The sequence below is a fragment of the Balaenoptera acutorostrata genome, chromosome 17 (genome assembly GCF_949987535.1).
Source record: "Balaenoptera acutorostrata chromosome 17, mBalAcu1.1, whole genome shotgun sequence".
In the NCBI taxonomy this organism is placed as follows: Eukaryota; Metazoa; Chordata; class Mammalia; order Artiodactyla; family Balaenopteridae; genus Balaenoptera; species Balaenoptera acutorostrata.
The window spans coordinates 42,089,511-42,114,185 of NC_080080.1; the positions used below are offsets into that span (position 1 = coordinate 42,089,511).

The following is a 24,675-nucleotide window of genomic DNA, read 5'->3' on the forward strand; positions in this document are numbered from 1 at the left end:
CTCCATCTTAAAAATACTCTTTGATTCCATTTCCCCTCCAACAATTACCTCATTTCTTTTTTTTTTTAAACATCTTTATTGGAGTATAATTGTTTTACAATGGTGTGTTAGTTTCTGCTTTATAACAAAGTGAATCAGTTATACATATACATATGTCCCCATATCTCTTCCCTCTTGCGTCTCCCCCCCTCCCACCCTCCCTCTCCCACCCCTTTAGGTGGTCACAAAGCACCGAGCTGATCTCCCTGTGCTATGTGGCTGCTTCCCACTAGCTATCTATTTTACGTTTGGTAGTGTATATATGTCCATGCCACTGTCTCACTTTGTCCCAGCTTACCCTTCCCCCTCCCCGTATCTCAAGTCCATTCTCTAGTAGGTCTGTGTCTTTATTCCCTCTTGCCCCTGGGTTCTTCATGACCATTTTTCTTTTTTTTTTTTTAGATTCCATATATATGTGTTAGCATACGGTATTTGTTTTTCTCTTTCTGACTTACTTCACTCTGTATGACAGACTCTAGGTCCATCCACCTCACTACAAACAACTCAGTTTTATTTCTTTTTATGGCTGAGTAATATTCCATTGTATATATGTGCCACATCTTCTTTATCCATTCATCTGTTGATGGACACTTAGGTTGCTTCCATGTCCTGGTTATTGTAAATAGAGCTGCAATGAACATTTTGGTACATGACTCTTTTTGAATTATGGTTTTCTCAGGGTATATGCTCAGTAGTGGGATTGCTGGGTCATATGGTAGTTCTATTTTTAGTTTTTTAGGGAACCTCCATACTATTCTCCATAGTGGCTGTATCAATTTACATTCCCACCAACAGTGCAAGAGGGTTCCCTTTTCTCCACACCCTCTCCAGCATTTATTGTTTGTAGATTTTTTGATGATGGCCATTCTGACCGGTGTGAGATGATATCTCATTGTAGTGTTGTTTTTTTAAAAAATTATTAGCACCTTTAATTAATTAATTAATTAATTATTTGTCTGTGTTGGGTCTTCGTTTCTGTGCAAGGGCTTCCTCTAGTTGCGGCAAGCGGGGGTCACTCTTCATCGCGGTGTGCGGGCCTCTCACTATTGTGGCCTCTCTTGTTGCGGAGCACAGGCTCCAGACGCGCAGGCTCAGTAGTTGTGGCTCACGGGCCTAGCTGCTCCACGGCATGTGGGATCTTCCCGGACCAGGGCTCGAACCCGTGTCCCCTGCATTAGCAGGCGGATTCTTAACCACTGTGCCACCAGGGGAGCCCTCTCATTGTAGTTTTGATTTGCATTTCTCTAATGATTAATGATGTTGAGCATTCTGTCAACACTCCCTAACACCATACACAAAAATAAACTCAAAATGGATTAAAGACCTAAATGTAAGGCCAGACACTATCAAACTCTTAGGGGAAAACATAGGCAGAACACTCTATGACATAAATCACAGCAAGATCCTTTTTGACCCACCTCCTAGAGAAATGGAAATAAAAACAAAAACAAACAAATGGGACCTAATGAAACTTCAAAGCTTTTGCACAGCAAAGGAAACCATAAACAAGATAAGAAGACAACCCTCAGAATGGGAGAAAATATTTGCTAATGAAGCAACTGACAAAGGATTAATCTCCAAAATTTACAAGCAGCTCATGCAGCTCAATATCAAAAAAACAAACAACCCAGTCCAAAAATGGGCAGAAGACCTCAATAGACATTTCTCCAAAGAAGATATACAGATTGCCAACAAACACATGAAAGAATACCTCATTTATTTGTTCTATGCAACAAAAGTTCTCGAAAGAGTTGTTTATACACGTTTTTTATACTCAATTCTTATTCATCTTAAAAAGTTTTATTTTTTATTAGGTAATACATGTACATGGAAATAAATTCTATTTCTATACCTTAGCCATCAAGCTCCCATCACTGGAGGCAAAAATAACGATCAGTTTCTTGCACAATTATTTCAGAGATAGTCTATAAATTCAAATACACGCATGGTATGTATGTGCAACACAAACAGTGAAGCCTAATGTAATATATGGACTTTAATTAATAATAATGTATCAATACTGGCTCATCAATTGTAATAAATGTACCATCCTGGGAAATCCCTGGCAGTCCAGTGGTTAGGAATTGGCACTTTCACTGCTGTGGCAGCCCGGGTTCAACCCCTGGTTGGAAAACTAAGAGCGGCGCAGTGCGGCCAAAAAATAAATAAATAAATAGATAAAATAAATGTACCCCCCTAAATAACGCAAAATAATAATAATAGGGGAATCCTTGATAGAAAAAAGGGGATATATAGATAGGAACTCTGTACTATCTGCTCAATTTCCCATAAAACTAAAGCTGCTCTAAAAAATAGTTTATTATTACTATTATTAGGCCATGCCTCTTGCGGGATCTTAGTTTCCCCACCAGGGATTGAACCCGCACCCTCGTCAGTGAAAGCCTGGAGTCCTAACCACTGGACTGCCAGGGAATTCCCCCAATATTATTATTTTTTTAAATCTACCTCACACTACTCTTAGGTCAAAAAGAAAATCAAAGATAAGAAAATCAGACTATGTAAAAAAATACCAATAATAAACGCACTACATGGTATACTAGTTTCAGTTAAAGCAGAGTTTACGGAAGAGTTGGTAGACATAAATATACAGTAATAAATAAGAATATACGTAACTTAAGTATCACCATAGAAATTAAAGAACAGCATATAAGCCTAGAGAGCAGAAAGAAGGAATTAGCAAATTCAAAAGCAGAAACTAAAGAATCAGAAAACAGAAAAATGATAAAAGTAATAAAGATAAATGCAAGAAGTGGTTCTTTGAAAAAAACAAATAGAAAAAGAGATAAACTGTTAGCTAATAGAGGAAAGTGGATGGGAGATTTACTTAAAAAATTAAAAATTAATTTATTATTAAATATTTCAGACATACCGAAAGGTACAAACAATAATGTTAGGCACACCTGTGAAACAACCACCAACCTAAAAAATAAAACATTACCAAAGCATTTGAAGCCCATGTGCACTTCTCAATTACATCTCCCTCTGGTTCACCACTATCTTGAAATTTCAGTGTTTATCATTCCAGTGCATTTCTTTTTAATTTTATAACATTTATGTTCCTAAAAATTTGTTATTTTATATCTTTTGAACTATTTAAATGCTATATACTCTTCAATGTGTGAAGAATAAGTGTTTGCTTAACCATTTGTTAGATTATCCATGTTAGTAGATATAGCACTGGTTCATTCTTTCTACATGTTTTATACTAGTGCATTGCATAAATATACCAGAGTTTACTGATTATTTCTTATTAATGACAATTAAGTTTACAGCCTTTTAAAACTATAAACTGTTGCCATGAATATTCTTGTATCTGTAGGTATTTCTTTGGGCACATGTGCAAGAATTTTCCTAGAAGTGGGGTAGGCACATGTAATTTTACTAGATAATTCCTAATTGCTCTCCCAAGCACTTGTGCCAATGTAGACTACTAAATAATTCCAATTGCTGCAATGTTCATCAACAGGGAGCCAGGGAGGCTTACTTTTCACTCGACATTTTAACTGTTCATGGCATTTCACGTTTTACAATTTTTTGAATTTTATTTAAATAAATTTTCACAATAAGCCTGTGGATTAGGTATTATTATTGACAATGCACCGTCTCCAGATGAGGAAACAAAAAATCTCTTCGTTTCGAGACAGTTTCCTTTCTTTTTTTTAAAAAAAGTCTTACTTTCCAACCTCGCTGACTGCACCTTTTTCCTGCCAGCCTTGTAAAGGTTGCTTTTTGGCCGGTTCACTGGGCTGGGAGTCCTGAGTTGGCTGCGTTCCCCACCCCTCCTCCTCCTCTCCTAAACCTGCTCCACACTCCGCCCCCCCGCCCGCGGCTGTCGTGGCTCTAAAACGCGGTAGGACGACGCGGTTTGAACCACTGGAGACCCCGTAGTCCCTCCCCTTCTTCCTCTTCCCCTCTCGGCGCTCTGAGGGCGCCCTCCGCCGCGCTGGAGAAGGCTGGGCCGGCGACTTCCGGAGGCGCGACGCGTCGCGATAGGTTCAGGCGTGGGGCGCCAGCGCTCTGGTCAACGGAAGTACCGCCGTCTCTCCCTCTCCTGAGCCGCTGTCGCCGAGCTTGGAGGGCTGCCCCGGAAGTCCTCCCCTTTCCCCGGCCCGCGGCAAACATGGCGGTGGACTCGGCGATGGAGCTGCTATTTTTAGACACTTTTAAACACCCGAGCGCTGAGGTAAGCCTTCGCGACTTGATTCCGACCCTTTTTCTCGAATTGGGGACTCTTACAAAAAATCGTTAGGCGTGTCTCGACTGTTCCTCGTGCCGATTGCCGCTTTAATTCCTCACACACACCCTCCCTTCTCCTAGCTTGGGTGTGGGCGCCGCGTCTGGGGGGTGGGTGGCGGTTGCCACCCCCAACCCCCTACATTTCCCTGCAGTAGTTTCGGCCCCGCGTCGTCTTTGGTTGAGTTGGTTGCTCTACTTGCTTTGGTCCCCCACCCACCTCCCCAACCCCCTGGGTCCGCTTTGGGCCTTGAAAAGGATCATGGTTCTCAGGTTTACCTCAGGTGATGTTTTGGAAGTGGTCTCGGACACCTTGTGTTTGACAGTAGTGTTAGTGACCGAGCGGGTCACGTTGGCTTCCTGGTTCCCAAATCCCTTTTCCTAGGTCTCTTTTCTAACGGGAGTTATGCCACCCAGATGTGACACTCATTCGGTTTAGGACTGCGGTGTTCTCCAGTTTGTCCTGAAACTTTAATAGAACTTATCTCTTGGAAAGATTTCACACGTTAGGACAAGAAGAACTTACACAGAACGTCCTTTGTGTGCAGCATACTTGTGAAGAGGAGAGAATTGTAGTCAAACTGTAAAGGACAATTGTGTTGTCGTTTTGAGGGGCGAGAGTGGGCTGTTGTAGAGTAATCGTTCTGTATGAACTTGAGCGCCCCTGAATGCATGACTGTTTCTGCCATATGTAAATTGAATAGTCAACCGGCCAAGAACGTACAGCAATGAAGTTCATAGAGAAATTCAAAGAAACCCCAGAGCTCACATTTCTCTTTCAGTGTAAACTTAATTTAGAGAACTTTTAGTTGTTGTTGTTTAAATTTGGCTGCGCCGGGTCCGGGATCTTCTTTGCCGCATGCGGGGTCCTTTTTTAGTTGCGGCATGCGGGATCTAGTTCCCTGACCAGGGATCGAACCCGGGCCCCCCGCATTGGGAGCGCGGAGCCTCAACCACTGTGCCACCAGGGAAGTCCTCTAGAGAACTTTTTTTAAAAAATTGAGGTATAGTTGATTTACAATATTAGTTTCAAGTGTACAACATGGTGATTCACAATTTTTATAGATTATACTCCATTTAAAGTTATTATAAAATATTGGCTGCATTCCCTGTGCTGTACAATATATCCTTGTAGCTTATTTGTTCTATACATACAGTAGTTTGTACCTTAAGAGAGAACTTTTCTGTCTTCAAAGGTAGGGATGGTAGTGGGTAGCAGTTGTACTTTGGTACTTGTTAAATAAAAAGTTTGACAACCTTGGTCTTCTGATTATTTTAACGAATGGTTTATAGGTCTATAAAAATCAAATATTTGGAAACTTTAGCATATCTTACTAACAGTGAATTACCTTGTGGTCTCTCATTTCATGTGGGTCAATTAGCTCTGTTTGTTCAATGACCATACTTTTCTGACTGCAGTTCCAGCTAGGCTTTAGAAAACTCACAGTGGAGGCAGTAGTTGGATAAGAACAAACCTATCATGCGTACAGAGATAGAGAACAGTTAAAAACGAAAAAAAAGCATATGATGAATTAGTTTAGTAGTTTACTAGATCAGGAAAGTTAGCATTCATTCACTTACCATATATTTAGAAATCTAGTATCCATTCATTCTTAAGCAAGCATTGAGGACCATGGAGAGGATAGGACCGGTAGTAAATACCTTCTGGCATTGATGGAGGAAGGCTTAGTAGAGATCATATTTGAACTGAGTCTTGAAGTAGGAGTAGGGGTTTTTTGGGGATATGGAATATTGGGATGTTTGTTCTCAAGGAGTTTATAACTAGTATTGGACATGAGGTCCACAAAATTATGATTCAAGTTAGATTATGATGAGTGCATAGAGACAGAGTAGAAATTTCTTGAGGTTTGTCTCCTTTATTTCCAAAATGCTTATGAGTGTCTGATATATTAGGACCCCAGTCAATATTTATTTAGCTCCCTTTGGTGGTACAAAAAAAGGCTACGTGATTTCAGAGGAGGCACAGATCACTTTTCATTTGAGAGTATCAGGGAAGACTTCATCAAGGAAGGTGGCATATGAACTTGGTCTTTGGTGGAAGAGAATATGTTCCACAGTTATATATAGGAAAGGAGGGCATTCTCCTGGAGTAGTCAGTCCTTTGGAAGGGTATGCTGAAGTAGTAGTGTGAAGTGGCACCTGATAGGTAGTTTGAAGCCAAATCACAGAGTTCCTTAAATGGTCAGCAAAGGAGTATGGGCTTTATTTTGTAAGAAATAAGTAGTTTTTGAGCAGGCAAATGATATGATTAGTAAAATTAAGGTAGATTAGTACACCAGTACATTGGTACATCAGTAATGCCTAAAATGGTTCAGAATAATTAGAGGTGGCAAATTGAGAAGAAAAGGTGAGACATAATGAAAACTTGAGTTAGCAGATGGGCAGTAATCATTGATAGCATTTATTTTTTAATTTTTTAATTTTTTTAAATTTTTAAAAAATGTTTTGGCTGCGTTGGGTCTTCATTGCTGTGCGCGGGCTTTCTCTGGTTGTGGCGAGAGGGGGCTACTCTTCGTTGTGGTGCGCGGGCTTCTCATTGCAGTGGCTTCTCTTGTTGCGGAGCACGGGCTCTAGGTGCGCGGGCTTCAGTAGTTGTGGCTCGCGGGCTCTAGAGCGCAGGCTCAGTAGTTGTAGCGCGCACGGGCTTAGTTGCTCCGCGGCATGTGGGATCTTCCCGGGCCAGGGCTTGAACCCGTGCCCCCCGCATTGGCAGGCGGATTCTTAACCACTGCGCCACCAGGGAAGCCCGATAGCATTTATTGAATGCTTATTTTGTGCAAGACGCAGTGCTTTAGTAATTTAAATACATTATCTCTAATTCATGAATCAATTTTGAAAGATAGTTATCCCCATTTGATAGATAAGGAACTGAGCATGAGAAGTTAGGTGACTTTCCTAAAGTGGCATAGCTGAATTAAGACATACCAATGCACATTTCCTGGCTCTAAACCTGTGCAGTGCTGTGTCCCAGTGGGATTAAGGAGGAGGGAATAGGTACAATATAAATTTTGGTTGTAGAATTGACAGGATGGCAACTGATTGTGTGAGAGTAGTTAAAAATGATAGAATTCTAGTTATAGAGAACTGGTGGAACTAGCGAACTGGTGGGGCCATTGTTAGTCATAGAAGAGTCTGGAAGTGGGTTTGAAGTGGCTTTGATGGGAACAAAATATTTTAGTTTTTGATTTGTTTAGTCAGACACCAGATAGATTCTCACAGTAGGAAGTTGGGAATCTGTTTAACAATTATTTATGAAAAACACTTTTGAAGGTGAGGCATAGCTCTAGGAGGGGCAATACAGGTAGCAAAAAAACCCAAAATTTACTGCACTTGCTTTCAAAGGAATTTGTAACCTGGTAGGGAAGACAGGCATTTATTCAAGTTTCACAAGGGGAATATGTAAAGGGGTTTGAGTAGTGCTAAATGAATTATAAATTGTGTTGTGGTTTGTATGCCACTTTTAAAAAAATAAAAAATATGTTATTTTAGTAAATTTTAATTTTATTATAGAATAATTAGAATTTACAGAAAAGCAAAGGCTTTCATTCATAGTTCCATCTTTCGTAGTCTCATCTATCATTAACAACTTTCTTAAATTTTTCACAAGTCCTCTAGTAATTAAAAAAATATATATATACATACACACGTACACTTAAATGTATACACCAACCACACACATTAAGGTACTGATAACTATAATACTGTTTTCTGGTTTCTTTTCTCACCTAACAATGTGTTGTGCATCTTTATAAATGAAGAAGTACACCTATACAACATTTTAAAAGTAAGCTTCATTTTCAAACATTCTCTCTCTTTTTTGACTAGGTAACACACGTATGAGGTACCAATTCAAAAGTGTGTACAGTAAAAAGTAAATCTTTTATCCCTGTCCCAAGCCATCCTGTTTTCTTCCCAAGATATAATGTATAATATCTTTTTTTTGGTTGTGTAATAGTTCTTTAAGTGGTAATGCTATTATTTATATATTAAATTCTCATACATTTAGGCTTCTGACTTTTTACAGTGATATGATATTCTTGAGGCTAAATTGTTTTGTATGTCTTTAATTAGTCCTTTATTACTTTCCAGAGTGAAATTGCCGGCTTAAAATTCAGTCTTACGAGAGTGATTGATGTTAGAAAGTCCTACTTCATTTTAGAGTTTAGGAAGCCAATTTGGAACTCATGCAAACAGCAGTGATAATGGAAGTGGCAGGAATAGATGACATAGCCTTAGTTTACCCTTAGGAGAGGATAGGGAAGAGAAGATAGTTGCAGGAATAGGAAAGTAAGGAGAGACAGCTATACTGTGACCTTTAAACACACAATGACTTCTTCCTTAGATAGATGTGGCTGAGTCATGGAACCTGACCAGTCTGTCCTTCACTTTACAGGTACCTCTCTAATCATAAACCTTCCATTCCATGGTTTCCCACTGTCAGCCTGTCTTCCTAGGTTTAGGTACTCTAGATATTTTAAGCCCCTGCTTCATTGTAATATTTTTAACTTTGAAAACACAATTCAGTCAACTCTTATTAAGCACCTGTTAAAAGTCTTTCAGGCTTCCCTGGTGGCGCAGTGGTTAAGAATCCGCCTGCCAATGCAGGGGACACGGGTTCGAGCCCTGCTCCGGGAAGATCCCACATGCCGGCAGGGCAGCTAAGCCCGTGTGCCACAACTACTGAGCCTGCGCTCTAGAGCCCGTGAGCCACAACTACTGAAGCCCGCGCGCCTAGAACCCGTGCTCTGCAACAAAGAGAAGCCACCACAGTGAGAAGCCCGTGCACCACAATGAAGAGGAGCCCCTGCTTGCTGCAACTAGAGAAAGCCCGCGTGCAGCAAGGAAGACCCAACGCAGCCAAAAATAAATAAATAGATAGATAAATAAATAGATAGATAGATAAATAAATAAATAATTTAAAAAATTAAAAAAAAAGTCTTTCATTCATTAAATGAATATGCTCAGCACTATGAATATAACAGTAAACTGAGACTTGGTTCTTGTCTTCTTGAAATACCACTCCAACAGGAGAGTTAAAAGAAGCAATTAGAATTTAGTTTGATAAGCACTCATCTAGACTTGATCTGACTTAGCTTTTAAGAGAAAGTTGACATCTGAAAGGAGTTGGGAGAGGAGCGTGGAAGTGTTCTAAGCAGAGACAGTGGCATGAGTGACGGCATAAAGATGAGGAAAACCAGGGTATGTTGGGGCTATAAATTTGGAGTGGTGAGAAGAGACCATACTTGTTTATAAGACCAAGGAATTTGGCCTAGTGTCTAGAACTAGAGGAGTGACAGCGGAAGTGGAGGGAAATGCACAGATCTGAGAGCTGTTTAGAGGTTTAATCAGTAGGACTTGATGTTTGGGTGAAGGAATTATTTAGGTGAGAGAGAATGAGAAAGAATCCAAGGATGATAATGTTTTCTCTCTTGGCCATTGTCTGGATCGTGGTGCCATCACTGATGTAGGACAGTTTAGTTTTGGACTTGTTGAGTTTTTGGTGCCAGAGGGACATTCGAATGGAGATGTCTAGTTGACAGTTGGATATAGTGGTCTGGGGCTCAGGAGAGAGGTCCTAAATGGCGATACAAATTTTTGGAGTTGACTTCTGGCAGTGAATGAAAAACTTATTTCTTGTAATTCTATTGATTGTGTTTAGCTACTCTGCCCTATTTTCCTCCCACATTTTGCCCTCTAGGCTTGGTGAACTATGCTTGTAATTTCTTGAACCTTCCAAGTTCTTGTTTGCATTCCTTTTGCACATGCTTCTCCCTTTGCCTAGAAAGCTCTTTCTCCCTCTGTTCCACTGATTCTTGTTTTCCTTAAACACTTACTTAGATCAGGTGCTACTTCTTTTGGGAAGCCTTCCCTGACACTCTTCTTTTCTCCCCACAAATATTTGCCCACAGTCTGATTTAGGTAAGTACGCTTTTGAATTTTCATAGTTTCCTGTGTGAGTCTGTATCATAGCAATTTATCTATTCATCTGCTACAGTAGATTGTACCTTAATGGCAGGGATTATGTCTTGTCTTTATATTCTCAGGACCTAGCATACCTTGGAACATTATAGACATTTAGTAAGTGTTTCAAAATAAATGTTGAATAAAAGTGGTAGCAACTAATATAAAAACTCTTCTACTTACAAACAAAATAGATTTTGAAAGGCTATTTGTAAAACCTCAAGTTCATTTTTTTAGGTCCACAGTGACTACACCCTAACTACTACTAATACCATTCATTAATTAGCAGGGGGCAGGGTGGAAGGAGGTTAGAATAAATAAAGTTTTGTTCTAAGTTTCCTTTGTAAATATTAATGAGAATTTTTAACCATATAAGCAAAGGAGCTTCTGTATAGTAGACTTTTTAAGTAGAGGAGTTCTTTACAGGACGGAAACAGAACCAAAGTTTGAGGCAGAATGCTTATTTCTTCTATATAAATCTACTGTAATATTTATTGAATACCTACAGTATATTTGTAATAATTAGGATACAATTTCAGCTGCTTTCATAAAGTCAGGATAACAGTGGGTTAGATAAAATAGGGTTTTCTTTTTCAATCTGGTTTTAAGTATTCTAGGGCTAATGTGACAGCTCTGCATTGTCAGAGACAGGTTCCTCTCCCATTCTTAGGGAATTGCCTGCATTGTCCAAGACAGCTTACCATAACATGTGTTCTAGAAAGGCAGCAGAGTATAGAAGAAGAGGTGGCAGGAGTTTCTGAAGTCTGAATCTTCCCTTTAAGGACATGACCCAGAGTTGCCTACATCATTTCCATTTCCATCCCATTGATCAGAATCTAGCAATCACATGTTCACACTGGCTTCCCAGGATATGGGAAATTCAGTTTTTAGTTTACTTTTGCCCAACTCAAACTTCTCTAGAAGAAGAGTTGTATTGGAAAACAAACAGCAATCAGCCACACTTTGCATTCATCCTGTTTCTTTTATATCTTTGAGAGTATAAAGTGCACTTGAATAGTTAACATTATGTTAAGATTTCTATACCTCTATATTTAATGATATTTAATCTCTGAGCTAAAAATGCAAAATTGGAAAGTCATCCTCTGTCACATTTTAGGAAAGACTCATTTGACTAGTCTTTTGGTCTGTTGATAGGCACAGTATTCTTTGCAGCTTCAAGAGGCACTTAGGACTCAGTCTTTCTAGATGCAAATAATATGAACCATTCTTATTATAAACTTTGACCACTAGGTAATGATGTTTAGCTGAACTGCTAGGAAAAGTTGATATAAAACAGTCGTCCAAAAACAATGTAAAAAATTTCTTTTTAAATTATTGATTGCAAGAACTACATTTGTCTGATCTTGTGTCAAATGATACATAGAAATAAATGTACACTAAATTTATGCTATCCATTTATGTTATTATAATAAATTCTTAGTTTGTGGATTTTTTTTCCTTTTTTAAATTTGAGAGGGTTTACCTTAACTGTTCGGTGCCTAAATGGCTTCCCTTGATCTCTTGATATTAGTATGTAAGTTTGGTAAATTAAGTTAAATTAAGTAGAGATTCACAATCTCTCATCTATAATTCAGAAATTCAAAAATGGCAGAAAAATCTGCCCTAAATACATCTGGCCACATGCTCTGATTTGAACTGATATGATGCTAGTTATAATCTTTATTTAGTGTGACTGTTTATACGTGTTGCTGCAGAAGTATTAATGTTTTGGTTACAAGGTACTGCCCCAGAAGCCACTGGGGGTGTTAAGTAATATGTAGTGTTTGTATCATTTGCTTTCTAAAAATCTGAAAAGTCAGGATTCTGTTTTGTCTTTGGCTGGCGCTGCCTGGTGTGCGGGATCTTAATGCCCTGACCAGGGATCAAGACCGTGCCCCTTGCAGTGGAAGCGCGTAGTACTCATCACTGGACCGCCAAGAAATTCCAAAAGTCAGGATTCTGAACGGTGTCTGGCTCCAGAGGTTTCCAGTAAAGGATTGTAGGTCTATATTGGCCTAAGCAAAACATCAGCAGGGAAGCAGATGCAGGAAATGTTGTTATACAAATGGAGAAATTTAACTAGGTACATTTGATCGTCAGATATTTTTAGGAGTGATTTTTAATACCATTATAAATAATGTAATAGCACTGTTTCAATGATGTGGTGTTTATTTTAAAATTATTTGTGGCATTCTGAATGAAACAAATTGAAGTGAATAAATTTTGAATAGACAAAGTGTTTTGCTTACAGTATATTCCTCTCCCCCTTTTTCTTAAAGCAAAGTTCTCATATAGACGTGGTTCGTTTTCCATGTGTGGTTTATATCAATGAAGTCCGAGTCATACCCCCAGGAGTAAGAGCCCATAGCAGCTTGCCTGACAGTAGAGCATATGGGTAAGTCAGTTTTCTTTTTTAAAAGTACTTTTGACTAAAGTTGATCTAGAAACATACTCTTAAATGCAAAAATTTAAGGTAATATTTTGTAAGTAAAAAACAAAAAACCTAAAACTTTATTCAGTTATGGTTATGCTATGTTGCATTGTAATTGACTTTAGGTTTTCTGTATAATTCATATATTATTATAAACTTGAAAAGAGTTATTATTTGACCTGAGTACTAGATTAAGTTTTTCTTTCTTCATTTCTTTTTTTTTAATTGGTGGAAATAGGTTTATATTTTCCAAACCATTCTAGGGTGGCACAGTATAGTAGAAGAAGTATTTTTAACGTGACTTCTTCCTTGAAAGTAAATAAAAATGAGTCTGAATATTTAGAAATATATCTTTTATTATGTTGCTACATTTTTTATTATTTTATAGTATCAGTTTTCATGACTTATTGGTGATATCCTTAGCCTGATATGTCTTTTTATAAATATGTAGCTTCACATTAGCCATTAGTTGTACTCAGCACGTAGTTATTTGAGCATCATTTCTCTTTCTTAGGCTCTTTGTGAAATAAACCAAATGTAAGACATGGTTCCTGATGTAGAGGTTTTTTTTGTTTGTTTTTTTTTAATCTTTTTTTAATTTTTATTTTTTGGCCATGCAGTACGGCTTGTGGGATCTTAGTTTCCTGACCAGGGATTGAACCTGGGCCATGGCAGAGAAAGCACCAAGTCCTAACCACTGGACCTCCAGGGAATTCCCTGTTGTGGAGTTGTTGATAATTTTAACAACTGACATAAAACAGAGGAATTTGATCTTTGTTGTAACATGAATAATCATCTTCTTTTGATTTTAATTACATGAATTGGAGATGAAAGCTAAATTTTGGTTATAGAAACATGAATATATATAATAAATATATCTGTGGGTTTTTAGCTTATGGCCTATGTGTTACTCTTATGTATCAGTGCCACATTTTGTTATGTCCATGCTGTGATAGCTCAGTTTCTATTACCTGAAAGAGTTAAGCCAGCTACAGGGGTGACTGTTAATGGTACAGATTCAAAGTTAAGGGCTCATTTCTTCATAATTGTGAAAAGTAGTTGGTTATTCGTAGAGGTAGATATAAAAATCTTCAAATGTTTTCAGGTCATTAAAAGGTAAAACATACAAAACAAAACAGTGAGAATGATTACTATTTATAATGACAAATCATTGTAATTGACTTCATATCTTTTTTGCCATGTGTAAGGAAGTAAAAACTCCTGTTTTCCTGTATTTCTTTCTACTTTTCCTATGTGTGTAGAATGAGAAAGATGGAGTAATGATAGTGTATCCAGCAGTCTTCTCTAACTGTACTGCTTTTGGTCAAGAAAGGTCTATTAGTTATCTGTTGCTGTATAACAAACTGTAGCAAATTTAGCAACCTAATCCCCCCCTATTTCTGAGGGTCAGGAACCTGGGAGCTGCTTGATTGGCTCAAGTTCCCTCATAAGGTTATAACTAAGATATAGGCTTTGGGTTGCAGTCTCAGATTTGACTGAGGCTGGGGAATTTTAGAAGCCTGTTCACATGACTGTTGGCAGATCTTCAGTTCTTTGCCAGGAGATCCTTTCTATGGGTTGCTTATGTCACAGCATGTATTTTTGCAGGGTGAGTGATCCAAGAATGAAAGTGAGAGAGCATGCCCAAGAAGGAAGCCACAGTTGCTGTATTTTATAACTTAATATCAGAAATGGCATACTGTGACATACTTCAATATACTGCTTTTACTATATTCTGTTGATTACATATTCTACTGGTACAGTGTGGGAGGGAACTACACAGGGGTGTGAATACCAGGAAGCAGGGGTCTTTGGGGGCCATTTTGGAGGCTGGCTACCACAGCAGGCAATATGAATCTCTGCCATTAGCTGCAGTGGGTAAGAGTATTTGTTACATTTCCGCTCTTCTTATCTCTCTCCTTTTTCTTAGCTGGGCGTGAATGGCTGTTCATGTTTTAATAGTTCCAAATATGAAATTATTATCAGAAACAACTTGATACACAGTATGTTGTAGAACAGTAAAATAAGGTATTGATTCAGTAATACAAATATGTAAGATGTTGGGAAGCCTGAAATCTCAAGGTTGAAAGTAATGTTAGAGATGATATATTTGTGCAGCACACTTTATGATAGTATTTTTTCTCATTATGAAATTCAGAACTATGTCAGGTAAAATTAAAACCCCTGTTATCCCTCCATTCTGAGAGAATCTTAACATTTGAAGCCATGTGTTTTTAAATTTATATGTGTGCGTTTGTATATATATTTTGTTTTTTTGTGTTTTGTAAATGTGGTATCTTATGTGAGGTTAGGTTTTAGAGTCAACAAGTTTTAAGATGAAAGTCTAGTGGAGTCAAATTACCATTGATTCTTTAAATCGCTTTTCAGTGACCAGGACCTGAGTCTTTGGTGCTTCCAGAGGAAAGAATTTGCATTTCAGTCCTTTTTCCTTTCCTTGAGATATTGGAGGCCAGGGTCTGGTTTGAAGAGGAAGGATAGGACAGAGAGACTAGAGCTGTTGAGCACATATAGTTGAATTTGTGTAAGATAAAATGTATGATTCTGCTCTGATCCCACTGCATGCTATTCTGTGTATTCCTTTATTTCATTTAACATTATGTCAGGAGTACTTCACATCATTTAAATTTATTTGAAAATATGATTTCTAATGACTGCATAATCTAACAAATCAATGTACTCTTATTTATTTGGCTAGTTCTTAAAGTGGAGACCATAAGATGGTTTTTAGTTTTCAAATTATTTGTATAATGCACCTCCTCTTGAAAAAAAGTCTTTGTATATTAGTGTTTCCATAGAAACACTTAGTAGAGAAAAGTATTTTTGGATCAAATGGTGTGAACATTTTCTCAGTCTCCTGAATTTTATTGCCGTATTGTCTTTCAGAATGATTGTACCTGTTTGTACTTCTACCAGAAATACATAAGGGAATCTCTTTCAGAGTACTCTGGGCATTACGCTTTTTACCATTTGGATTTTTTATAAATAAACAACAAAGCATGCATTGTTTAAAAATCAAGGTTTTAGTTGAGCCTAAGGAATTTCACCAAGGGTGTAGCAAGGTTTCATTCTAATGCAAATTAAATAGGCTTTATCTTGATTATAGAAGTCTATAGAAAAATCAAAATATTTATGTAAATTAGTGCTATACAAATTTCAGTCTGGGCTTTAAGTCACAATTTAGGACTCTGATGCTCAAATTATTATTACAGTCCTGTATGAATGTGGGTTAAATTGAAATTAAATGGTAATTATTATTTACAACTTAAAGTTAGTTAACGCCTGATTCTTTTTGCTAATAGAATAATGATATAAGGAATTATAAAACTAGATATCATGATTAATTAGCATTTGCATTAAAATACATTAAAAAATTTAAATATCTGTGTGTTTTAAAATGGTCCAAGTAGCAGGCGAAAGATATTTTATGGCTAAAAATTTTTCAGTAATACTCAAAGTGAATAGTTGACTACTTGAGAATTGGATGTGAATAAAATTACAGGAAATATTGCAGTTAACTCCGTGTTTTTGTTATTTACATATTAGGAATATTTTATCTTAATTCTAGAATTGCTCTTAAATTTGTACTTACTTTGTTTTTTGTTTTAATTTAGGAACTGATTATTGTAAAGGCTGACGTTTCAACTTTGTTTCATTCACAGGGAGACATCACCGCACACATTTCAATTAGACTTATTCTTTAACAATGTAAGCAAACCAAGTGCCCCAGTTTTCGATAGGTTGGGAAGGTATGTACTTACTAGGTAATTTCACCAGAAACTCATAAGTTAGTAAGCAAAACCTTTTTATTCTTTAGATAGAAGAAAAGGCTATGTATGGTGGTAGACCCAAGAACTCAGGGTTTAATTTTCTCAATCGACAATATTAAGGAAATGTCAAGCTCCTAAGAACATGTTGAGTTTATTGATAAAATAAAATTTTAAATGTGTGAAACATTAACCATCTTTTGTTTGCTTTTTATTGATGTATGCATTATACATATCACATGATTTGATAATACCCTTCTAATTTGGAAAAGATTACTTTTTGATTCTTAAAAAAACCTATATAAACACATTGAGATTTTGTCTATGTTTTTTACATCACACTACTACGTAATTTAAAATTCCATAGTCACATTTTTGTAAAATGAGAATTTTGTTAATAGTTACTCCTATTTTGAATTACGTGATACATGCTAGATATGACTAACACTAGTTGTTTTGATGTCTACGAATGAATTAACCATCAGATGGGTTTACTCATTTATAAAAACTCATTTATAAAATAAAAATTTTTTAAAGGCAGCTTAAAAATGGAAAATTTTCTGTCCCTGTCAGGAATTAAGTTTTCTAGATTTTGCTTATTCTTTTATTGATTCTCCACTCATTTATTATTAAATTATATTGATAATTTAACCTCTTTTTAAAATGAAGGGAACCTAGGTAATCTGAAGCAGCTAATTTTTAATATTATAGAATCTTATTCTTATGTCAGTACCTGATAAAAATAGGTGCTTTTTAAAAATTTTGGTCCCAGTATACATTTTTTGGAAGACTATAATGCTATGGGTCTCTGCTCTGGCTGTACATTAGAATTACCTGGGATGCTTTTAAACAAACATTGATTCTCACACACACCTCAAAGCAATTGGACCAGAATCTCTGGGGGGTTTGTTTTATACTTTTTCTTGATATCATTTTGTGGAGAGTAAATTAAACCCAAACTTTGTAGTTCATTAAAACACAAATCTAGCATTTGATTGAAATATATGAATCTAGAAAAACTTCTTCATGAACTGTGATGTTCAGTGTTTGAGCCTATATATTTATTCCTACTCTTTTGGCAGCCTGGAATATGATGAGAATACTTCCATCATCTTTAGACCCAACTCAAAGGTAATTGTAGAAGTCAGTTTTCAACTTGTTACTACCGTTGTTCTCACCTCCATTCAGAGTTTTTGATCCAGATAAACCAGTGATGCAGAATGTGAACTTACTTGGTTCTAGTTCTGCAGAATATCATCATTTCTTGTCTGATTCCTCTTGTATTCCAGAAGCTATTTTAAAATGGAGCAAAGACGTTGTAATGCTATTATCTACCCATATAGCCGTTTATTCTAATTTTATACTTGGGTCAGGAAGAAGCCAGCATCTGTGCTTTTCCTTCTTTTCATTTAGGTGGGCAAATTCAGAAGATGACAGGCAGGTAAATTATTATTAAACACCATTGTACCTTAATTAAGTTTTCTTTAAAAATTCATATTTCATACTTCTTCCTTGTGTATCAAAAGTGTCTTTTTCTTGATACCAAATGCCATTCTAAAAGCATCTAAAAGATCTGAATCACGGAAGAGCCAAAATCCAAAAATAATGGTGATCTAATATGGAACTACTCAGCCTGCTGTTTGTTTTTGGTGGGGGATGGGTATTTAATCCTCTGCACCTTGTTTAGACTAAAAATTGTATTCTTTATCTATTTATCTTCCTTCCAGTGGTATTTCTGTTTAGAGTTTGTCAATCCGTGGGCATAGTCTTTGAGCCTTTCTTCTGGTCCCCGATTTCCCTTTGCTAGAGTTTGCTAAGGTTAGCAAGGAGAATAATAATTTTTTTCTTCCTCTAGAACCCTCTAGGGTTCCATTACCACTTATTATTTCATCTTTACCCAACACTGTAGAGTGGGAGGAGAACTCAGAAGTCAGGGGCTTTGGTTTCTAGCCAAATTTTTCTACTGACGCTCTCATTTTCTTATTTGTTGATAATGTTTGCTCTGATTACCTATCATAGTTATTGTGAAGATAGAGTGATTAATAGATAAGCTCTGAAAAACATAAAGTTATTTTATAAGGAAATATTGAGGGTTAATGGCATTGATAAAGTCTTTTGATCTTTTTAGGATAAAGTTTCTTAGCAAAAACAATTTGTTTAATGCCTCTGGTTACCCTTACTTTTTAAGTACAATGTAGATACATAGAATATACCTGCATGTCATGTAAAAAGAATGCTGTATAATTTTATAAGCTTTATAATTCTTGAGACTGGGCACAATTTGTACTTTTGTGTGTCTCCATGACCCCTGTAACTATTTGGGTTTAATTTATGAATTGGCAGTAGCTCCCTCGTAATTTCCTTCTCATTTCTCTTTTCTTGGTTGGGAATCTGGTTATGCTTTTTGAATAGGATTGGCCTAAAGTATAGAACTGGGGAGATGTAGTCCTGAGACAGTTTTAGGTATGGTAACTCTGGAGGGCCATGCAAAAGTTGTGCCTCTGGGTGAATTTCCACCAGTATTGACCTTTGCATTTCAGCATACTTTTATACTTTAGTTGAACCACAAACTAATTTGATATCAGTTTACTTCTGACATAGTAAAACATTCATTTGAAAGATATCTCTTCCCCTCCCCCTCCCCCCAAATCAGGTGAATACTGATGGTTTGGTGCTAAGAGGCTGGTACAACTGTCTGACACTGGCAATATATGGATCAGTGGATAGAGTCATAAGTCATGACAGAGACTCTCCACCACCTCCACCTCCACCTCCACCACCTCCCCAGCCACAGCCAAGTTTGAAAAGGAATCCAAAACATGGTGAGAATTTAATTTAATTTAATTTAATTTTTATTATTTACTTTTGGCTGTTGTGGGTCTTCGTTGCTGTGCACAGGCTTTCTTTAGTTGTGGCGAGCAGGGGCTACTCTTTGTTGCAGTGTGCGGGCTTCTCATTGCGGTGGCTTCTCTTGTTGCAGAGCATGGGCTCTAGGCGCGTGGGCTTCAGTAGTTGTGGTGCATGGGCCCAGTAGTTGAGGTGCATGGGCTCTAGGGCAAATGGGTTTCAGTAGTTGTGGCACACTGGCTCAGTAGTTGTGGCTCATGGGCTTAGTTGCTCCACGGCATGTGGGACCTTCCAGGACTGGGGATCAAACCCATGTCCCCCTGCATTGGCAGGTGGACTCTTAACCACTGCGCCACCAGGGATGTCCCCTTGGTGAGAATTTTAAATTTGCTTTTATCAGTGACACTTATGTTCATTATAGTAGGAAAAGGTAACTCAAAGGACTCTTATACTTTTTGAACCTTGTTTAAGGCTTGACAAGTTATCTGTCAGTCTCCCATTCTTTCCTATAAGAGTGTCTTTTATGTTGAAGTGGTTGCATTTTATTTTCTTCCTCTACTTTGCAAGAATGCTTTTTTAATTGACCCAAGGTGTTTTTTTTTCATTTAAAATATGTATATGATAATATAATCCATGGTTATTCATGGTTTACTATGAAAATGTCTTTCAAAGAATTGAAGAATAGGCAGTAAATTTGGTAGGTGTTTTTGGAATACTCATGTTAATGGCATTTGTTTTATCAGGACTGCATTTCAAATTTCCTTAGATGTCTAAATCTTAGCTAAGGCAGATTTTCCTGCTTTTGAGAACCTTTTGCTTATTAACTCAAGACAAGAAAAATAAAAACTCTAGGGACTTCCCTGGTGGTCCAGTGGTTAAGACTCCCGCTTCCAATGCAGGGGGCATGGGTTCATTCCCTGGTCAGTGAACTAAGATCCCATGTGCCTCATGGCGGGGAGAAAAAAAATAAAACAAACAGGGGCTTCCCTGGTGGTTCAGTGGGTAAGACTCTGCGCTCCCAATGCAGGGGGCCTGGGTTCAATCCCTGGTCGGGAAACTGATCCCTCATGCATGCCACAACTAAGGGTTCATGTGCCACAACTGAGAGTCCACATGCCACAACTAAGAGTCCACGTGCTGCAGCTAAGACCTGGCACAGCCTAAATAAATAAATAAATATTTAAAAAATAAAAATAAAGCACAAGCAACTTTATAAAAAAACAAACAAAAAACCTCTAATAAGCTTTAGTGACTTTCATTTTATAGACTCATGTTTTCCAGGGTCTCTTTTCCTCACTCTAGTATTACTCGTAAGCTGTTGAGCTAAGGAGATTTGGGAATAAATTTTGAAATTATAGTTGAGGTCATTGGGGAAAATATTTTGCTTTACAATTAGTATTTTATGAGCACAAATAAAATGACCATTGTTTCTCTTAAATCCTTATATAATAGTGTGGTCTGAGATCTTTGCTCTGATGGTGGTCACACACTGTAGTTTAATCTTTTTTCTTATATCTTACCTGCTAAGCACAGGTAAATTAATTGACCATATATGCATGGATTTATTTCTGGGCTCTCTGTTCTGTTCCATTGACCTTTGTGTCTCTTTTTATGCCAATACCATACTGTTTAAAGTACTACTGCTCTGTAACGTTGTTTGTAACATTGTGTGATACCTCCAGCTTTATTCTTCTTTTCTCAAGATTGCTTTGGCTCTTTGGGGTCTTTGATGGTTCTATACAAGTTTTAGGATTGTTGTTCTATTTCTGTGAAAAATGCCATTGGAATTTTGGTAGGGATTGCATTAAATTTGTATATTGCTTAGGGGAGTATGGACTTTTTTTTTTTGGCCACGCTGTGCGGCTTGCGGGATCTTGGTTCCCTGGCCAGGGATTGAACCCGGACCCCCTGCAGTGGAAGTGTGGAATTCTAACCACTGGACCCCCAGGGAAGTCCCCCTAGTATGGACATTTTAACAGTATTAATTCTTCCAATCCATGGGCACAGAATATCTTTTCATTTATTTGTGTCTCCTTCAGTCTCTTTCATCAATATCTTGTAGTTTTCAACATACATGTATTTCATGTCCTTGGTTAAATTTATTCCTAAGTGTTTTATACTTTTGGATACAGTTGTAAATGGGATTTTCTTAATTTCTCTTTCTCGTAGTTCATTATTAGTGTATAGAAATGCAACCTATTTTTGGGTATTGATCTTGTGTCCTACAGATTTACTGTATTTGTTTATTAGTTCTAATAGGTTTTTAAAAATTTTTTATCTATTTTTATTTTTGGCTGCATTGGGTCTTTGTTTTGGCATGCGGGATCTTCATTGCAGCATGCGGGATCTTTCATTGCAGCATGCGGGCTCTTCATTGCAGTGCATGGGCTTCTCTCTAGTTGTGGCAAGCCGGTTTTTCTCTCTCTAGTTGTGGTGCGTGGTCTCCAGAGAACGTGGGTTCTGTAGTTTGCAGCACGCGGCTCTCTAGTTGAGGTGCACGGGCTCAGTAGTTGTGGTGCGTGGGCTTAGTTGCCCCGCAGCATGTGGGATCTTAGTTCCCCGACCAGGGAATCAAACCAATGTCCCCTGCGTTAGAAGGTGGACTCTTTACCACTGGACCACCTGGGAAGCCCCTCTAATAGGTTTTTAATGGAGTCTTTAGGGTTTTCTTTATATTATACAGGTTTCCCCTGCTGTCTGAAATAGAGTGTTCCTATGAAACCTTTCATACACCAAAATGGTATAAAATGAAGAAACAATTACCTTAGGACACATCTTGCTAATGGACGCACAAAATAAATTGAGATAAAGCCCAGATGCTCACAGACATAGTTCAAAGCTATGGTGGCTAAATGCTGAGATGCTGAGTGTAGTTGCCAGGGAAGGAGCTTGGCAGTGCCACTCTCACTCTTTGGGGTTATGTTGCCTCTATAACAGCTCAGTGCAAAACAAATGCTTAACACTTATTTTCTCTTTTCACATTTTTTTGTAAAAGTGAAAATCCACTTTGGATTTCTTTTGGTTAGTGAAAACAGGTACTAAGATAGGTCTTTTGTAAAAGTGAAATGGCATAAAATGAACTTCCAAAAAGCAGGGTATACCTGTATCAGGTTATCTGCAAAGAGCGACAGTTTTACTTCTTCCTTTCCAATTTCGTTGCCTTTTATTTCTTTTTCTTGCCTAATTGCACTGGCTAGGACTTCCAACACTATGTTGAATAAAACTGGCAAGAGGTGGGTATCCTTGTTCTGTTCTTGATCATAGAGGAAAAGCTTTCAGTTTTTTACCATTGAGAATGATGTTAAAGCTATGGGCTTGTCACATATGGCCTGTTATGGTGTGGTACATTCCCTCTCTACCTGTTTTGTTGAGAGTGTTTATCATAAATGATTTTGAATTTTGAAAAATGATTTTACTGTATCTGTTGAGATGATCATATGATTTTTAGCCTTCATTTTGTTAATGTATCACATTGACTAATGTGCAGATGCAGAACCACTCTTGCATCCCTGGAATAAATGCCACTTGATCATGATGTATGATCCTTTTAATGTATTATAGAATTCGTCTTGCTAAAATTTTGTTGAGGATTTTTGCATGTATGTTCATCAGGGATATTGGCCTGTAACTTTCTTTTCTTGAGGCATCCTTGTCTAGTTTTGGTATTAGGGTAATGCTGGCCTTGTAAACGAGTTTGGAAGACTTTGAGAAGGACTGGTATTAATTCTTCTTGGAATATTTGGTAGAATTCAGCAGTAAAGACGTATGGTCCTGGACTTTTGTTTTTGGGAGGTTTTTGATTACTGATTCAATCTCCTTATAGTAGTTGGTCTGTTCAGATGTTCTATTGATTATGATTCAGTCTTGGTAGGTTGTATGTTTCTAGGGCTGTATCCATTTCTTCTAGGTTGTCCAGTTTGTTGGTGTATAATTGTTCATAGTAGCTTGGTATGATCCTTTGTTTTGGTGGTATCAGTTGTAGTATCTCCTCTTTCATTTCTGATTTCGAGTCCTCTTTTTTTCTTGGTGAGTCTAGCTAAAGGTTTGTTAATTTTATCTTTTCTAAGCTTGTAGTTTCATTGATCTTTTCTATTGTCTGTAGCCTTATCACAGCGTCTGACAAAGTCTCCATTTCTCTGGGATAATGCCCAAGAGTTACATACATTATATTTTGGTATATGGGACATCAGAAATTCTAACTTTCCCATTATAAACTAATTAGCAAAATTTCTGTTACATGTCAGGAAGGAAAAAGTTAATAAATTCTGAAGATGAAAACTCAAATGAGGAATAGCATTTTTGTCATGCATTTATTTCGCTATACTTAAGTCATTTGAAAGTTCTTTTTCTTTTTCTAATAAAATTAGCTGATGGGGAGAAAGAAGATCAGTTTAATGGAAGTCCTCCGAGACCACAGCCAAGGGGACCAAGAACTCCACCAGGACCCCCTCCACCTGATGATGATGAGGATGATCCCATGCCATTGCCAGGTAGAAATAATATCAGTGATAGTTTTTTTCCCCCTCTTGATTAATGTTAATAGTACTTTTTGATTAAAGAAAAAAAATTAGATGCTGGTAATCAAATCTTGATGAATATCCTCTGCCCCCATTCTGTGCAGTGTTTTCTTGTGTTTTTTTTGTTGGCAAGTGAATTTGTTAAAAGAAAAAAAATCAGTTAATTTAATTTGAAGCTGAAGCAACATTACTTTGAAAATAAAATGTTAATGTGCTATAGTGGTACGTACAGAACAGCACCAGTAAAAATAAACAGTAGGTATCGGAAGAGATAAAAATCTGTACGGTTACTTAATAGCTAAAAAAGAAGAGGATTATTGTATTAGAACATAACATAGCATACTTTATTAATTTTCACTGTATAAAGTTGTGTACTGTATACTCAATATTTTTTAAAAGCAAGTAATTCTACCACTTTTTCTTTTAAGGATGTTATGAGCTAAATCATCCAGAATGTCATTAAGTAGTTGCAGTATCCAATCCTTCTGCCTCATGTTATTTAAAAAGTCAAAATAATCTGTGCCTTAAACCTCAATTTTTCAGTGTCTGGTGACAAGGAAGAGGATGCTCCTCATAGAGAAGATTACTTTGAGCCCATTTCTCCTGATCGGAATTCTGTTCCCCAGGAAGGTCAATATTCTGATGAAGGAGAAGTAGAAGAGGAACAACAAGAAGAAGGAGAAGACGATGAAGATGATGTGGATGTCGAGGAAGAAGAGGATGAGGATGAGGATGATCGCCATACAGTAGATAGTATCCCTGAGGAGGAAGAGGAAGATGAAGAGGAAGAAGGTGAAGAAGATGAAGAAGGTGAAGGTGG

At 37.4% G+C, this 24,675-nt stretch overlaps 1 protein-coding gene across 2 annotated transcripts in view; it reads left to right on the top strand.

Moving 5' to 3' along the window:
* The first annotated feature begins 3,990 nt into the window (after window positions 1–3,990).
* The window catches only part of VIRMA (vir like m6A methyltransferase associated), a 60,724-nt gene continuing 40,039 nt past the window's right edge, over window positions 3,991–24,675 (top strand). For both annotated transcript variants that reach the window (XM_007164924.3, XM_007164926.2), the window contains exons 1-7: window positions 3,991–4,243; window positions 12,555–12,670; window positions 16,387–16,473; window positions 17,574–17,622; window positions 19,145–19,313; window positions 23,706–23,828; window positions 24,399–24,671. In XM_007164924.3, coding sequence (XP_007164986.2) covers window positions 4,181–4,243; window positions 12,555–12,670; window positions 16,387–16,473; window positions 17,574–17,622; window positions 19,145–19,313; window positions 23,706–23,828; window positions 24,399–24,671 — 880 coding nt within the window. In that variant the 5' untranslated portion in view covers window positions 3,991–4,180. The remainder of the gene's footprint in view (window positions 4,244–12,554; window positions 12,671–16,386; window positions 16,474–17,573; window positions 17,623–19,144; window positions 19,314–23,705; window positions 23,829–24,398; window positions 24,672–24,675) is intronic.